Below are 19113 nucleotides of genomic sequence, written 5' to 3' on the forward strand. Positions count from 1 at the left end.
GACAGACGCAGCCCATATGCTTCTTAGACCACTGGGTTATGCTGCTCCATACAGGAGTAGTACTAGGCAGGAAAAAAAAAAACTGTTTACCATGCCTACGATATACCCCCTGGGACTGCCAATAGGCGTAGCCAGAACTTTTTTTTCTGCCAAGTGTCCTACTACTGTTGGGGGCAGTATAGCCCTACTGTTATGAAGAACAGAGACTTTGTCCGTCAATGAATGATAGAGAAATACATTTCCAATAAATCAATGTAGCACAGCAATTGTAAAATTCCCGTAAGTTAGTCCTGTACAAGTATAGGCTAACATCCAATAATCTCCAAGAAAAATGTTTATATTTGAATGGTTTGAAAACCAGCATAAAAATAATCTACAACGAAAATGTGAATATACTCTTATTGCTCCAAAGCACCTTGTGCCTGCTCTCTTAATGCAAAGTGAAAATCCGAAACCAGGTGAAGGGCCTGCTCACCTCCATATAATATTAAACACGCTTGTGACAGGAGTCACTTTGGGCATGGGGGTTGTGGACCCCAAATTCCTTTAAAGAGGTTGGGAGGCACTATGTCCAGCCTTGTGTGGCTTTCTTATGTTTAAGTCACCCTGCATCTGTTATGGATGCAGGGTGACCAGGAGGGTGGTGAACACTGAAAATATGGTTTGGATTACTACAAATGGGACAGTCATATTCAGGAATAATGCCTCCCTTGTAATATGAAGATTTTCGTTCCCATTTGCCATGAGGTCTCTGAACAGGAAGTCAACTCCTAATATGGTCGTTACAGGAAGTTCTGAGGAGACGGGCTGTCTGAGGTGGCTCTCCATTCACCTATTGTCAGGTGTGCTAATGACCTCACCTGTTGTCTGCTAAGGGATGTATTGACACTCAGAGTAATGTGTATTGAGGGCTCGTTAGGGAACCATTGTTCTGTATCTGACCAATCCCTGTTGACTCATTTTCAAGTCCTCATTTGCATGGCAGTCCTCCTGGTCAAGCTATCTGACCAATCACTGCTGACTCATTTTCAAGCCCTCATTTGCATGGCTGGAGAGGACCTTATTGGGAACTGCAAGTACTTTACAATTGACCAATAGGAAAACGGTTGTTGGGGGCAGGATGTTCCAAATTCTGTATAAAAGTGTGCTGTGTTCTTCCAATAAATGTTGTTGTTGTTGTTCCTGTTTTACCCTCAACTCGGAGCTTTGTCTCGTTCTTGGGGGGGATTCACTGTATGCTGTTGGAGACTGATTGCTAGGAGTGTAAGCTGATGTATGCTTTTCCTGTTAGTCTGCTAGCAGCTATTTGTGAGGTTCCAGGTTGGAGTGCTATTTTGTATCCAGTTTGGTGTTTGGTGTCCTGCAAGTAGCTGTGCCTGTCTCTCAGAAAGGGGCATATCGCCTAAACGGATTTTAACCCCTTGTCTGCTGAAACGGTCCGTAACAATTGGTGGCAAGCAGCGGGATCGTCCCACAGCCAGAAGGACAGCTACAGGAGACATCATTCCGTGGATTTACAAGTTGGGGACAACGCATGTCTCAGTACAGCAACCCTTAAAGCAACAGGATGGAACCAGCAGTGGAGTACAGATATTCTCTGAAAGAATATGACCGTATGGTGTGGTTACGGCTGAGCTTCTTCGGACCCAATCCACTGGAGAGATCCAAGCGGTTCGTGAGAAACTTAGTGTTCATGTCTCTGCTAGACAGGGCAGAGAGAGAGGGCCACCTAGCATGTTGGGAGGAACTCCAGCGGCAGGTACAGTTAAGGGAAGAGGAGAACCCAGTCTCCATTCCCCAGCGGCAGCCTGATTTATTGGGAATTGGGAGCCCAGTCTCCATTCTCCAGCGGCAGGCTGAGTTACAGGGGGCAGAAACAGTCAGTCCTGTCGCCCAGCAGAAGATTGATTTGTTGGGAATTGGGAGCTCAGTCTCCATCCCACAGCAGCAGAGTGTCCTGCCGGGAACAGAGAGCCCAGTCTCCTTTCCCCAGCAACAGGACACTGTATTGGGAGCAGAGACAGTCGGTCTCCCTCCCCAGGGGCTGGAAGTATATTTGGGAGAGGAGCTTGTTACCCCCTCTCCCCATTGGCAGAGTGATATCCAGGGAATTGGGAGCGCAGTCTCCATCCCTCAGCGGCAGATTGAGTTACAGGGGGCAGACACAGTTGGTCCTGTCCCCCAGCGTCAGATTGAGCTATTGGGAATTGGGAGCCCAGTCTCCATCCCACAGCAGCAGCTTAATGTACCTGGGGGAGACAGTAAGCCCCCCAACAGTGCAGATGGGACCGTGGTCTCTGCACTCACAGCACAGGGGGTAGGGACAGTCGGTCCTGACCCCCAGCAACAGGGCTGTTTAGGCAAAGGGGAGACAGTCGGTCTTCCCCCACAGCAGTATGGTGGTGTATCTAAAGGGGAGACAGTCGGTCTCCCCCTCCAACAACCAGGCTCCAACCAGGCTACTTCCGTGGTAGCGCTTGCAACAGGGCAGAGTACCGCTGGTCTCTGCCCACTCAGCAACCCACCAAGGCAGTCTACCAGTCCTCCACACAGCCAAGGTGAGGCACCTGGACATGGACAAATTTCTCTTCTACCCAGGTGTAGTAACCAGTTATTTTGGGTAGGCTGTACTGCTGTTTCTGTTTTGTGGGTGGGCTGCTGGACTAACAAGGGCACTGACCGACAGAAGGTCAGATACCCTGTTAGTCTGTTTGGAAAAGGGGAGAAATGTGACAGGAGTCACTTTGGGCATGGGGGTTGTGGACCCCAAATTCCTTTAAAGAGGTTGGGAGGCACTATGTCCAGCCTTGTGTGGCTTTCTTATGTTTAAGTCACCCTGCATCTGTTATGGATGCAGGGTGACCAGGAGGGTGGTGAACACTGAAAATATGGTTTGGACTACTACAAATGGGACAGTCATATTCAGGAATAATGCCTCCCTTGTAATATGAAGATTTTTGTTCCCATTTGTCATGAGGTCTCTGAACAGGAAGTCAACTCCTAATATGGTCATTACAGGAAGTTCTGAGGAGACGGGCTGTCTGAGGTGGCTCTCCATTCACCTATTGTCAGGTGTGCTAATGACCTCACCTGTTGTCTGCTAAGGGATGTATTGACACTCAGAGTAATGTGTATTGAGGGCTCGTTAGGGAACCATTGTTCTGTATCTGACCAATCCCTGTTGACTCATTTTCAAGTTCTCATTTGCATGGCAGTCCTCCTGGTCAAGCTATCTGACCAATCACTGCTGACTCATTTTCAAGCCCTCATTTGCATGGCTGGAGAGGACCTTATTGGGAACTGCAAGTACTTTACAATTGACCAATAGGAAAACCGTTGTTGGGGGCAGGATGTTCCAAATTCTGTATAAAAGTGTGCGGTGTTCTTCCAATAAATGTTGTTGTTCCTGTTTTACCCTCAACTCGGAGCTTTGTCTCGTTCTTGGGGGGATTCACTGTATGCTGTTTGAGACTGATTGCTAGGAGTGTAAGCTGATGTATGCTTTTCCTGTTCGTCTGCTAGCAGCTATTCGTGAGGTTCCAGGTTGGAGTGCTATTTTGTATCCAGTTCGGGAATTTGGTGTCCTGCAAGTAGCTGTGCCTGTCTCTCAGAAAGGGGCATATCGCCTAAACGGATTTTAACCCCTTGTCTGCTGAAACGGTCCGTAACAACGCTCCTCACTTTACACCAAAGGCAACATTTTTCCCACTCCTCAGTCTGCAAAAGGTTTCCGTCCTCACGGTGTACCACAGAGTCAGCTCATATATTTAACAATGCAAAGAGGGACAGATATAGTGTACTCCATTTGACTTTTCCTTTAATAAACTCTCACATTAAAAAAAAAAAACTTACAAGAGAGTAAAATACACTTGCTTATCAAAGCAGTATCAACTGGCTCACCCCCTTTAGTGACACGACCCTGACATAATGTCAAAAGCTCGACTCCTCACCTAGATGTGTTGCGCCATGTGATAGGGCTTCCTCAGTATGCAGTGAGCCGAGTGATCTGTGACGTTATATAGCACCAACCTACATCCCCATGGCAACTGTTAGGCCTGCCAGAGACCCCAACCACTCCTCCGGTTTCCTGACCAGTAGTCTTGTTATCCCGGTATCAGGTGGAGGAGTGGATAGGGTCCTGCAGCAGAAATATCGGGACCACAAATGAAAATGCAACCAGCAAACTTAGGGAACAACTAATAAGAAAAGACTCCTGGTTTGGAGTAGGTCCGGAGCCTGACCCCAAGGGAGCGAAGACCAGAAGAGTAGCCAGGAGCAAGCTAAGTTTGTTAGCCAGAGCCGGTACAGTCCAAATGGGGTAATCCAAAGAGAGGTCCAGGTAAGCCAAGGTCAGCAACGAGAGCAGAACATAGACAGCAGACAAACAGGAAGCGAAACCAATACTCAGGCACTAGCAGGAAGTAGAAGAGGGTATATATAGGTCAGGGGACGAGGTAACTGACTACAGCTGGCCACTGGGTGGAGCAAGAGTCTCATAACGAAAGGTAGGCGATAGTGAGAATCAAGCCCAGAATAGGAATCACCCAGTGGCTCATCCAGCAGGGAAACAATCCAGAACACACCAGACCACAAGCTCAATTCCCAGCCAAGGCGTGACAGCAACACTAACAACAATGAATCCCACAACAGCCAGAAGTGTAACGCCACACCAGCATCCTCTCAAACTAGAAATCTAGTAGCATTGCCCATAGATTGGGGACACAAAAACATATAGATCAAATTTCTAGATTGTAAGCTCTAACGAGCAGGGCCTTCTAGTTCCTCCTGTTTTGAATTCTATTGTAACTGTATTGTCTTCCCTCACATTGTAAAGCGCTGCGCAAACTGTTGGCGCTATATAAATCCTGTATAATAATAATTTCAAAACTCAAAACCATAAATCCCCAAATCAGTGACTTTAAAGGCATACTATATATATCGGAACAAATAGAGGGAAAATAAAAATATATATACATATATGTACACTCCAGCATATCGTGGAATAATATTCAAGTGCATATTACTTCACTCTAAATTTTATATGTATCAACATAAAATGCAAATTCTTACAAAAACATACCCATCTATAATACCATGGAAATATAAAATACTGTACACATCCTTACAGTACATATCCATCTATAATTCTACAGAAATAGAACAAAAATACATACATAAAATGCAAAATAATCAAAAGTTAATCTCCAAAAATACTAAAAAAGACAGTATTATGGACCAGTTAGTCGTTTATGAAATAATTGAGATCAAACTCAATATTTAAACCTTTTGAGGCAAAACACTTTCGTCTGAAAAATCCAAAACGATTCTCGTTGGCTTAATTTTAAAACAAAATTGCCCCTTTTCCAATGCCTCTGCACGCTCTCAAACCCCCAGAATTTAAGACTACTCTGGTCCCTATTATGAGCCTCTCTGAAATGTTTGGAAACACTATGTTCAGTTTACCTTTTTTATGTGTTCCCTAATTCTGACTTGAAAACATCTGGATGTGCGTCTCACATACGAACAAGGACACTCCAGCATATATACAACCCCCAATAGTCATACATGTAAAAAAAAAATCCTTCATAGGATAAACGTTACCTGTTACCCTAAATGTATTTTTTCATTAACCTTCAAGGTCTTGCAGGAAATACATTTTCAACATCCATAAAAACCTGCCAAAAAGGGGAGAACACCACACTTCTTGGTAGGATGATCAATTATCTCTGGGGCCAATCACTAAGGTTGGGGGCCTTCTTATACACAAACCTAGGTGTTGTGGAAATGTTATTAATATTTATGTGGACGTTTCTTTAGGATGTATTTTTAGTTACATTGTCATTAGGTCTCCCAGTGTCAGTTTACCGGTATTCGCTATGCACAGCGAATATTGCTTCAACTGGCATTGATTAAATACCTGTTAGTGGAAATCTTCCATTAGATGGGATTGCACAATACTTGTAGCCTGATTTATGGCAGCGCAAGGAGAGATTAATCGCACAAATGTATATCCGCCATTGGGGGCCCCGGTATTCACTGCAGAGATATGTTTGTGATGTGGAATTCTTATCGTTTTAATAATATTTGCCCTTTACCAGGATTAATGGCTGGCATCTTTCTGTCATATTTGATCCATATGACTGAAATACTGCTGCTATTGTCTTTTGCAGATATAATAAAGTCCCATTCACTGGAACAATAGCATGATCACTATCAAATACGGTTTTTATGAAACCATATGAAATAGGATCCACTAACAGGTTAGGAGTCCATTATTATGGATTAGCTGGCTGAGTCCACGAGATGGCAGCCATGTTGCTTTGTTCACTTGGCAGTTAGTCTCTGCACATGGCCATGTTTATACATAAACATTAAATCCTCTTTCCTATTGTACTTTTGAATGTATACATGTCTGTGATTGGTGGTCTTAAAGCCACCCATTTCCTTTTGTTCACTTGCTGTAAATAAACCTAGCTCTGCTCTGGAGGGCTCAGACACTCACACTCAGACACATAGAGAACCCTTCAGATGGTATTGATCTGACCCCGTGTATCTGTTCCTTTGTCGCCTAGTGCGATGGCCTAACCTTATACAAAAGAGCTGTACATTGTACTTTTCAGTACGAGGGATTAATGGCGTTTGGCACGTATTAATATCCACATGTGCGTTTTTCAGCGCAGCAAAGTTTTCAGCACAACAAGCGAGTTTCTATGCTCCAAAATCCATTAAATTTCCACATTACTAGGTATCGGTGAGAAAACTTTGTTCAAGACCATAATACACCAGTATCTTTTATTAATGTTCTTTACCTTTTGCATTTTATATGTATATTTTTATTATATTTTTATGGTACTATAGATGGATATGTATTGTAAGGATTGGTATTTTATGTTGATACATATGAAATGTAAAGTAATATGCAGGAGCGTACATATATGTATATATATTTATTTTCCCTCTAAATGCTCCAATATATATAGTATCCAGAGCTCTACCTTTATAGACACTGATTTGGGGATTTATGGTTTCAAGTTTTTAAATTTTATATATATATTTCTTTTGGTGTCTCCAATCTATAGGCAATGCCATTAGATTTCCATTTGAGAGGATACTGGAGCGGCGTTATACTTCTGGCTGTCCTGGGATTGTTTAGAATTAGGGTTGCCATGGTGATTTAGGTTGGTGCTATATAATGTCACAGGTCACTCAGCTCCCTGCCTACTCAGCAAGCCCTATCACATGGCGCAACATGTCTAGGTGAGGAGTGGAGCTTGTGACGTTAAGCCAGGTTGCGCTGCTAGAGGTGGTGATACTGCCTTGATAAGAGCGTGTATTTTACTCTCTTTTCAGTGTTTTTTAATGCAGGGTTTTAATATACAAGTCAAAACGGAGTACACTGTCTATCCCTCTTTGCCTTGTTTAATATACAATCACCAGCCACTTTATTAGGTACACCTTGTTGGTACCGTGTTGGACCCCTTTTGCCTTCAGAATTGCCCTAATTGTTTGTGGCATAGGGTCGTCAAGGTGTTGGAAACATTTCTCAGATATTGGTCCATATTGAAATAATCGCATCACACAGTTGCTGCAGATTTGTCAGGTTGTACATCCATGATGCAAATCTCCCATTCCACCACATCTCAAAGGTGCTCTGTTGGATTGAGATCTGGTGACTGGAAGCCATTGGAGTACAGTGAACTCATTGTCATGTTCAAGAAACCAGTTTGAGATGATCTGAGCTTCGTGACATGGTGCATTATCCTGCTGGAAGTAGCCATCAGAAGACAGGTGCACTGCAGTCATAAAGGGATGGACATGGTAAGCAACAATACTCAGGTAGGCCGTGGCATTTAAACAATGTTAAATTGGTACTAAGAGGCCTAAAGTGTGCCAAGAAAATATCCGCCCACACCATTACACCACCAGCCTGAATCATTGATACAAGGCAGGATGGATCCATGCTTTTAAGTTTTTTTACGCCACACATCCTTACCGCTCTGACGGTATAGAACCCTTCTTGCAGTTTAATGTTAAACCTCTTCTCTTTTAATTTTAGCGAACAGCCGCAAGTCCTTTTGTATTCCCTTTTACTGAATAGTTTGTTCCCTATGCTAGGGTTACCAGTACGGTATTTGTACATTGATATCATATTCCCTCACAAGCGCCCCTTCTCCAGAGAGAATAAGTTCAATGCTTGCAGTCTTTCCTCATAGCCGAGATCCTAAACAGTCCCTTTATTAGGTTTGTTGCCCTTCTCTGGACTCACTCCAGTTCCAGCACATCCTTCCTGAGGACCGGTGCCCAGAATTGGACGGAATACTCCAGATGCGGCCGGACCAGAGTCTTGTGGAGTGGGAGAATTATTGTTTTATCTCTGGAGTAAATGCTCTTTTTAATACATGCTAATAATCGGTTGGTTTTGCTTGCTGCAGCTTGGTATTGCATGCCATTGCTGAGCTTGTCATCTACTAGGACCCCCTGGTCCTTTTTCCATCTTTCATTTCTTCAAAGGCTCTCCCCCTAGTGAGTAACCCACGTTTGTATTTCTGGCACTTAAATGCATTACCTTACATTTTTCAACATTAAACCTCATTTGTCATGTAGATGCCCATCCCATTATTTTATTCAGGTCGTCCTGTAAGATTACCACATCCTGCGTAGAAGTTATTGCCCTGCTCAATTTAGTATCGAGATTGAGCGGTTTATCCCATCCTCTAGGTAGTTTATGACTAAATAAAATAGGATTGGTCCCAGGACCGATCCTTGGGGGACCCCACTTTCCAAACCAGACCATTTGAGTACTCCCCATTAATCACCACCCTCTGGACTCGCCCCTGAAGCCAGCTTTTAATCCAGGTACTCACTCTACGGTCTATGCATACGTAGCTTAGTTTGTACAGTAAAGGTTTGTGGGGAACTGTATCAAATGCCTTTGCATTCCACAGACCTTCCTTTATCTAAATGGCAGCTCACTTCTTCATAGAAGGTAAATAGATTGGTCTGGCAAGAGCGATTTTTCATGAATCCATGCTGATTACTACTAATGATACAATTTTCATTACTAAAGTCTTGTTTATAGTCCCTTATCATCCCCTCCAATATCTTACAGACTACTGATGTTAGGCTAACCAGCCTGTAGTTCCCCGGGATATATCTCAGCCCTTTTTTAAACATTGGTACCACATTGGCTTTTCTCCAATCAGCTGGTACCATTCCCATCAGTAGACTATAAATAAAAATCAGGAACAATGGTCTGGCTATCACCTGGCTGAGTTCCTTAAAGGACTCTCGAGTGTAAGCCATCTGGTCCCGGTGACTTATTTATGTTTTTCAAGTCTAGTTCTGAGTCTGTCTTCTGTTAACAGAGAAAAGAAACAAGGGCGCCAAGTCATAAAGGTAGATGAACAGCTGTGTAATTTAATATAGTAACTTACATGTTAAAAACAGGTATTCCAATGAAACAGCATGCATGGTGTAAAAGGACAGTCCCCACAGTAGATCCGATGGAAGATGCAAATGAAGGACAGTCACATCTGGGTCCTGTGTGGCGGGTCCTGTGTAGTGGTGAAGGAAGTCCTGAATACCGGCAATGCCGGGTGATGCTGCAAATGGCGTGGGCTCCCTGGCTGGGCAGCCTCACCGCTGTCTGCCGTACAGCAGGAAGGTAATAACCCGGAACCGGAAATAGAAGGACAAGTCTGTCGGTTCCTCCACGGAAGCCGACAGGAACGTACACTGAACCGAGAGTGGAGGGCGAGCTGCAACGTCGTTTCGGAGGACCTCCTCCTTCATCAGGCCTGATGAAGGAGGAGCTGCCTGTCCAATCTTCACCCCAGTACCCTGATTTGGACTTTTTGTACTCTTTCATCAGCAAGGATCCATCCGGGATCATCGCATGATTGATTAGGACTTCTACACACTTGAGGTTCTTGTATCTTGTTTGCCCTGCAATATTTTCAATATTTTCATTGTTACCCAATTTAATTTATTCATTTATCCATTTATATTCATTTTAGTTTTATTTATTTATTTATTTTTTTTATATTGGTGATTCATCTGTGGTACCACTGGTCATGTGGTCCCCTCCAAAATGGTCCAGTGAGCGCTGATTCACTGACCTAGGTCAGTGTGTGTCTTTTTATTCACTATTTTGTCTTCTGTTAACCATGAGGGTGCTTCCTGTGACATATTAACTTTAAAGTTACAAGCTGGGTTAATGTAGCCCCCCAATTCCTTTGTGAAGACTGAGAAGAATTTATTTAGCACTTTTGCCTTCTCTCTGTCCTCTGTGGCCAGATTCCCTTAGTTGTCTTTTTTGGGGCCAATATGTTCTGGCCTAACTTTCTTACTATTTATATACTTAAAGAATTTCTCTGAGTTTTATTTTACTCTTTTCCGCTACCATCGGAATATCGCAGCTGAAATCGAGACTCATCAGAATAGGAAAAGTTTTTCAGATTTTCTATTGTCCAATTTTGGTGAGCCTGTGCTAATTGTAGCCTCAGATTCCTGTTCTTAGCTGACAGGAGTGGCACCCGGTGTGGTCTTCTGCAGCTGTAGCCCTGCTTCAAGGTTCAATGTGTTGTGCGTTCAGAGATGGTATTTTGCTTACCTTGGTTGTAACAAGTGGTTATTTAAGTTACTATTGCCTTTCTATCATCTCAAACTAGTCTGCCCATACTCCTCTGACATCAACAAGGCATTTTCATCCACAACTATCGCTCAATGGAAATTTTACAGATCATTCTCTGTATGACTTCAGCCTGCATCCTGGTTACAGTTCTGCCTTGCCCTCTGGACTTTTTGTGCATTATGTTGGCTTTTGAGCCTGACCTTACATCTTGTTTTCCTTCCGTGTATGATCTTGGCTTGAACCTAGACCAGACTCACCCACTTCATTAGTTAAATCATTTCTTCTCTTCAGTCTTCACAAAAGAATCGGGGGGGCTACACTAACCTTGTAAGGCTATACTAAACAACACACCTCAGGAAGTGCCGCCATGGCTAACAGAAGATAGACTTAGAACTAAACTAGAGAAACTTAACATAAATAAATCACCGGGACCGGATGGCATGCACCCGAGGGTTCTTAAAGAGCTCAGCCAGGTGATTGCCAGACCATTATTCTTGATCTTTAAGGATAGTTTACAGACGGGTATGGTGCCAGCTGATTGGAAAAAAGCCAACGTGGTACCAATATTTAAAAAGGGGCCAAGGTATATCCCGGGGAACTATAGGCCGGTCAGCCTAACATCTGTAGTCTGCAAGATGTTGGAGGGGATGTTAAGGGACCACATACAAGACTTTAGTAATGAAAACGGTATTATTAGTAGTAATCAGCATGGATTCATGAAAAATCGTTCTTGCCAAACCAATCTATTAACCTTCTACGACGAAGTGAGCTGCCACCTAGATAAAGGTAAGCCTGTGGATGTGGTGTATCTGGACTTTGCAAAGGCCTTTGACACCGTTCCCCACAAACGCTTACTGTACAAACTAAGGAAGGTAGGTATGGACCATAAGGTGAGTACCTGGATAGAGAACTGGCTCCAGGGGAGAGTCCTGAGGGTGATGATTAATGGGGAGTATTCGGATTGGGCGGGTGTGGAAAGTGGGGTCCCCCAGGGTTCGGTCCTGGGACCAATCCTGTTTAATTTATTCATAAATGATCTAGAGGAGGGGATATCTAGTACAATCTCAGTATTTGCAGATGACACTAAACTAGGCATGCCATTATCTTCTATGCAGGATGTAGAAACCTTACAAACGGACCTGAACAAAATAACGGGGTGGGCAACTACATGGCAGAGGAGGTTTAATGTTGAAAAATGTAAAGTAATGCACTTGGGGGCCAAAAACCAGAAAGCAAGCTACTCACTAGGGGGGGAACCTCTGGGTGAGTCTAGGATGAAAAAGGACTTGGGGGTACTGGTAGACAACAGGCTTGGCAGTGGCATGCAATGCCAAGCCGCTGCAAGTAAAGCCAACAGAATACTGGGATGTATAAAAAAGGGGATTCACTCCAGAAATAAAGAGATTATTCTTCCACTCTACAAGACCCTGGTCCGGCCACATCTAGAGTATGCTGTCCAGTTCTGGGCACCGGTCCTCAGGAAGGATGTGCTGGAACTGGAAAGAGTCCAGAGAAGGGCAACAAAAATAATTAGGGGAATGGAGGGGGAATGGAGGACATCAGCTATGAGGAGAGGCTACAGGCACTGAACCTGTTCTCTCTGGAGAAGAGAAGATTGAGGGGGGATATGATATCAATATAAAAATACTGTACTGGTGACCCTAGCATAAGGAACAAACTATTCAGAGTAAGGGAATACAATAAGACACGTGGCCACTCACTAAAACTAGAGGAAAGGCGGATTAACCTTACTTAAAATGCGTAAGGGGTTCTTCACTGTGAGAGCAGTAAGGATGTGGAATTCTCTTCCACAAGCAGTCGTATCAGCAGGGAGCATTGATAGTTTCAAAAAACTATTAGATGGGCACCATAGAGACCACAACATACAGGGGTATACAATGTACGGTTAAAAGCAAACACACACACACACATCATAGGTTGAACTGGATGGACTGTTGTCTTTTTTCAACCTCACTAACTATGTAACTATGTAACTTCCAAGTACCTTCTTGCCAACCTAATTCTGCACATGCTGCATGTAACCAGCTGCTGAATACAACCAGCTCCTCCACCCTAGTGCCCGTTGTGCTCTGTCGTCACGTGGGAGCACCAACCAGTAAAACATAACCAAAAGCAACACCAGCCTAACCAGTACCCATGCATCTTTAAACCTTGCACTCCCTATTGCCAACTCCAGGGGTGCTTGGACCTCAGCTGCAAAGGTAAACCTCTAATCACCTTAATTTTGAAGATTGAGGAGTGAGATGGGGCATTCTTCATTTTGAGGAGGGGGGTTTAAAAGTCTTTCACTGTTGAAGGACATTTCCTCCTGTGACATCTTTGAAGAATGTGTTAACTGCCTCAAAAAACATGCATTCAAAGGACATATGTGTGAGGAACAGTTTACAAGCAGCTTCAACTGACCAGGTATTTATCCTTAAGATTCTCCTAATATGGACATAGATGAGAGCTATTCTGGAAATTTTGGTCATGACCTGTTCTACTATGTTCTAGTCACAGTGCATACTAGACAATGAAGTAAGGTGGAGGACAAGTTTTGTAGATGATCCGGTAAAGTTCAGTCCTAGAAGACAGGATCTTGTTGGTTGTACATTGCCCTAGTCAAATAAGCTGTGGTATGGCATTAGCCAGTTGCAGAGCTGGACCTGCAGGGTTAAGAACCTTTAAGAGCGTTTAATTTTTATTTTTTTTTTGTCAGCAGAGTCTTTAAAATGATGCAATGTCTTCTATAGGCACAGAAAGAGTTTTCTTTAAGAATGACATGGCAGGGTCTACTACCTTCCCAGTACACATTTTAGTGAACTCTTTTTTCACTGGCTAAACATAAGCAATGATTCATGAATGGACGGGGAATGTTTTTAGACATTGTAGGTCCAGGGTCAATGAATATCCAGGCTGTGTCCCGGACGGTACGGTTAAGATAGGATTACGTAAACTTATGTGTGATGATGATTATGATGAGGGAATTATGACAGTGGAAAATTTCTAGGAAAAAGTGTAACAAAATCTAATTTTAAAACCAACAAGCAATACGAAAAAAAAAAAAAATGTATTTACCTATTACATCGCTAACTTTGTCGGTAACAGCACGTGAAGCTCTGATAAATGCATTGTCGCTTTCATCATATTTCATCTTCATTTCGAAAAACCCTGTAAAAGAAAAATATAACATTAGCACTTTATGTCTGTTGTGAATGCAGTTACTATAATATGCAAACAGCTTACATGCACTCACTTTTAAAAGCAGTGGTTACATGAGGTATTAGGATTCTACTTGCAAGCAAAATAAGAATGTTTCAACAGGTAAATACGGACTTCAATAGGGAAATTGGTGAATTCTCTGCCTCTAGACACTTACAATTGGTCACAGCAAGGCCACCCAACAAATTAACAAGCCAACAGTGAGTCAAATAAACTGGGGTCGAGCGCTGATTTCCTAGCTGAAGTTAGTAATTGCATTAAAAAGCAGCCCGAGTTTTAGGAGGGGGAAGGAAGGGCAGGAAGAGTGTGCAGGAGAAATTGCCCCAAACATGCAAGGTTTGTCAGTAGATGTGTCATTACATATACACACCTTTTTTGAAAGGCCCCAGTGTCTGCAACACCTAAGCAAGAGGCACCACTAACCAAACACTGCCATGAAGACCATGGAACTCTTCAAACAAGGGACAATGTTGTTGAGAAGTATAAGTCAGGAATAGGTTATAAAACATATCCAAATCTTTGATGATCACCAGGAGCACCATCAAATCTATCATAACCAAATGGAAAGAACATGGCACAACAGCAAACCTGCCAAGAGACGGCCACCCACCAAAACTCACTGAGGAGGGCATTAAATCAGAGAGGCAGCACAGAGACTTAAGGTAACCCTGGAGAAGCTGCAGAGTTCCACCGCAGAGACTGGAGTATCTGTACATAGGACGACAATAAGCCGTATGCTCCATAGAGTTGGGCTTTATGGCAGAGTGGCAAGAAGAAAGCCATTACTTTCAGCAAAAAACGAAATGGCACGTTTTGAGTTTGCGAAAAGGCATGTGGGAGAATCCCAAAATGTATGGAGGAAGGTGCTCTGGTCTGATGAGATTAAAATTTAACTTTTCGGCCATCAAAGTAAACTGTCTGGCGCAAACCCAACACATCACCCAAAGAACACAGTGAAACATGGTGGTGGCAGCATCATGCTATGGAGATGTTTTTCAGCTTCCAGCAGGACAATGAACCCCAAAAACACACTGCTAAAGCAACACTTGAGTGGTTTAAGGGGAAACATGTAAATGTGTTGGAATGACCTAGACAAAGCCCAGACCTCAATCCAATAGAAAATCTGTGGTCAGACTTAAAGATTGCTGTTCACAAGCGCAAACCATCCAACTTGAAGGAGCTGGAGCAGTTTTGCAAGAAGGAATGGGCAAAAATCTCAGTGGTAAGAGATTTGTCCAAAGCAACTTGGAGCTGTGATTGCTACAAAAGGTGGCTCTACAAAGTATTGACTTTAGGGGGGTGAAAGCACATTGACTTTTTCTGTTATTTTGTCCTATTTGTTGTTTGCTTCACAATTAAAAAAAAAAAAAAAACACATCTTAAAAGTTGTGGGCATGTTCTGTAAATTAAATTATGCAAATCCTCAAACAATCCATGTTAATTGCAGGTTGTGAGGCTACAAAACACGAAAAATGACAAGCGGGTGGAATACTTTTGCAAGGCACTGTATGCATGCATTCGGGTGTGTGTGCGGTGTCATAATACTTAATGGGGGTTACTGCTGTTCTGCAAATAAAAGGGGTGTAATGATAGGTGGTGCTGTGTACTAGGGTATATATTCTGCTGACCCCTGCACTATGTATGTTACATACACCTGCCTTTGAAATCTGTATTATGCTATGTGTGTTACTTTTACTCAATGCATGTCTGTGAAACACTTTTACTTCTGACATCTGCACTCTGTATATTACTTTTTTTGAACTGTAGTGTTCCTAACCCGAGAAAGGATGTTCTATCCAAAAGCTTGCTTCATCAAGGAACACTATCTGTGATTTTATACATTTTCATGCTGCAAGACCCATCCATGACCCATCTTCAGTGTTCTGGCTGAGGGAAGAAGGTTCTCATCCAAGATTTTACAATACATGGCTCTGTCCACTGGCTCCTCAATGCAGCAAAGTCGGCCTGTACCTTTAGCAGAGAAACAGCCCCAAAAGCATCATGTCTCCACCTCCGTGCTTGATTGTAAGGATGGTATTCTTAGGGTCAGTCAGCATTTTTCTTACTCCAAACACAGCGAGTCAAGTTAATGCCAGAGTTAAATTTTGTACTCCTCTGACCACAGCACTTTCTCCCAATCCTTCTCTTAATCATTTGGATGTTCTTTGGCATGACTGTACATGTTCCTTCTTGGGGAGGGGAAGTGGCCGTGTTTGGAAGAAAAAAATGCTGTCTATGACCCTAATAACACCATCCCCACAGTCGAGCACCAATGTGGAAAAATTATGCTTTGGGGCTGTTTCTCTGCTAAAGGTACAGACAAACTTTGCTGCATTAAGGTGCCAATAAATGAGGCCATGTATTGTTAAAAGAACCTTCTTCTTTCAGCCAGAACACTGAAGATAGGTCATGGATGGGTCTTTCAGTATGATGACCCAAAATATATCACCAATGCAACGATTGTGGCTGCATCAATGTCAACCAAATCCCAGTTTTTCATAGTGAAAAACTATCTCCATATAGCTACAACATAGAGCTGCACGATTCTGGCTAAAATGAGAATCACAATTTTTTTGCTCGGAATAAAGATCACGATTCTCGGCGTAACATCATCTTTTACATTATACAAAAAAAAAAGGGCTAACTTAACTGTTTAGTTTTTTCAAAATTGTTTAAAGTGTGCATATATATATATATACATATACATACACACACACACAGTTTGGGGGTTCTATGCTATTTTCTAGCAGAAAATACTGTTTTTAACTTGTAAGCAGCAATTGTCATAAAAAGGCTGGGTTTTTAGGAGGTTAAATTGCTCTCCCTTACAGCCAGAAGTTCATTCCTTTAGTTCAGGTTCACATTTGTGCGATGCGGGAACGCTGCGAATATACAGCGTGTTCCCGCATCGCATCCGCACCCCTGGCAGTTCACACTGCCATATGCGATACTCTGGGGGTGTCAATTAAAAGTTAACGACACCCCCAGATAAGATCGCATATCGCAGTGAGATCTGTAAGTTCACAAAGATTCTGGTGCGGACCAGAAAAAGGGTCCTGTGCATCTTTTAGTGCGATTTCGGTGCAAATTCAGCCATACAAACTGTATGGCTGAATTTGCACCACACAGATCGCATGTAATTTTAGGAGCAGTGCGCTCCGAATTACATGCGATCTCTGTGATCGCACTATTGTGAACCGGCACTTAATCTAAAAGAACAAAAAGATATATTGTAAAGCATTTTGTTTATAGTTATCTAATCAGCCTTAGGCTCCATGTACACGGGACGTTGTTAAAAGTCCCTTTGAATGCTTGAATTTTTAGGACGTTTGAAACATCCGTTAGGTCGCGTTTGCACCCACGTTTAGCGGGCGTTTGCGTTTAGAACCGTTCCTAGAGGTCAAAAAACGATTCCCCTTTAAAATGGAAAAAGGGGAACGATAAACGCGGGTCATCGCGTTTGGACGCGTTCGGACGCGTTTGTGCGTTTGAAACGCCGGGAAACACACGTTCGAACGCAAATAATTGCGTTCTAAAAAAAAGTCCCTGAACGCAACTGCCTGCAAATGACTTTAAACGACTCTGTGTACATGGACAGATAAGATAACATGGAGCTGCGTTCAGGGGCTTCTGAAAAAAAATGCCCAACTGCTCCTAAACGGCCATTTCCAGCGTCCCGTGTACATGGAGACTAAATGTTGATAAACATTTGCCGGGGCTCTTTTTTTTTTTTTGACAGCTGTGAGTGAGCAGAGAACGGCTCAGTAAGAATCGAGGAGATGCAGCTTTAATATAGTGAGGGGGGGGTGACTTGAGAGCGTGATTTTTTAACGATTAATTGTGCAGCTCTACTACAATGTATGCACCGCTTCAAAGCTTTAATTTTCCATTTATCTAAATGTGTTATTTCTATTATTATTCTTGGAACAAAGCTGATGTTCAAAGATTTTTTCTCTCTTTCCTTTCTTTCTTTAACCTTTTTGCTGCCAGGCCCAGTGCTCCCTTTTTAAACTCAGCTGACAAGACCGTTTTTCCATTGCTTTTTTATTTTTCCCTTACAGCGGTCAGAGTTTATAAAAGACACGCCCCCCCACCATATATTTTCTGAAGGCACCACATGATCAGAATACCGTAAATACTCGAGTATAAGCCGAGTTTTTCAGCACATTTTTTTGTGCTGAAAACGTCCCCCTCGGCTTATACTCGAGTCAAGGAAAAAAAAACCAGTCCCTGGCTGCTCCGACGGGCTTAAGCTTTAAAAATGGCGCCGCCCGTCACATACATGTCACCGCGCACGCGCCGCTCGAGAGAGGCCGGAAATAGCCGAAAGTATACGAGCGGCGGCGGCGCGTGCGCAATGACGTGTCGGCGCCGGGCGGCGCCATTTTTAAAATGAAGGCGCCTCTGGAACAGGTAAGTGAAACAGCTGCACTACCTGCCATTATGCAGGGCTGTGGGCACACTACAAGGGATGCAGTGCTGTGGGCATGGTCCACCTGTACCATGCCCACAGCACTGCATCTCCTGTAGTATGCCCACAACCCCTGATCCTCTTGTACCATGCCAGTAACCTGCATTCTCCTGCACCATGCCAGTACCCTGCATTCTCCTGCACCATGCCAGTACCCTGCATTCTCCTGTACCATGCCAGTACCCTGCATTCTCCTGCACCATGCCAGTACCCTGCATTCTCCTGTACCATGCCAGTACCCTGCATTCTCCTGCACCATGCCAGTACCCTGCATTCTCCTGTACCATGCCCGCCGCCCTGCATTCTCACCCTAGGCTTATACTCGAGTCAATGATTTTTCCCATCTTTTTGTGGTAAAAGTAGGGGCCTCGGCTTATACTCGGGTCGGCTTATACTCGAGTATATACGGTAATAATAATAAGGTGCAACTGATTTTTAGGGCCTAAGTGCCGGTTCACATTATTGCGGCTGCGGAGATCGCATATAATTCGGAGAGCTGCTCCTTCATTACATGCGATCTCAGCCATTTACTTTGTATGGCTGAATTTGCACTGTATCCGCACCAAAGACGCACAGGACCTTTTTTCAGCTGCATCAGGATCGGATCGCACAGTGGTTCACACTTGTGCGATCCGATCCTTTGCGAACTGTCAAATCGCACTGCGATATGCGATCAAACTGGGGGTGTCGTTAACATTTAATTGACACCCCCTGCGTATCGCATATGGCAGTGTGAACTGCCAGATGTGCGGATGCGATGCGGGAACAGGCTGCGAATTCGCAGCCT

At 43.5% G+C, this 19113-nt stretch overlaps 1 protein-coding gene across 1 annotated transcript in view; it reads right to left on the bottom strand.

The window, feature by feature from the left end:
• Positions 1-19113, bottom strand: part of TIMM44 (translocase of inner mitochondrial membrane 44) — a 645415-nt gene that overhangs the window by 235665 nt on the left and 390637 nt on the right. Inside the window, exon 8 of the mRNA XM_082244204.1 lies at positions 13712-13804. Coding sequence (XP_082100330.1) covers positions 13712-13804 — 93 coding nt within the window. The remainder of the gene's footprint in view (positions 1-13711; positions 13805-19113) is intronic.

Source organism: Pelophylax lessonae (genome assembly GCF_965119305.1).
Source record: "Pelophylax lessonae genome assembly, chromosome: 1".
Taxonomy (NCBI): domain Eukaryota; kingdom Metazoa; phylum Chordata; class Amphibia; order Anura; family Ranidae; genus Pelophylax; species Pelophylax lessonae.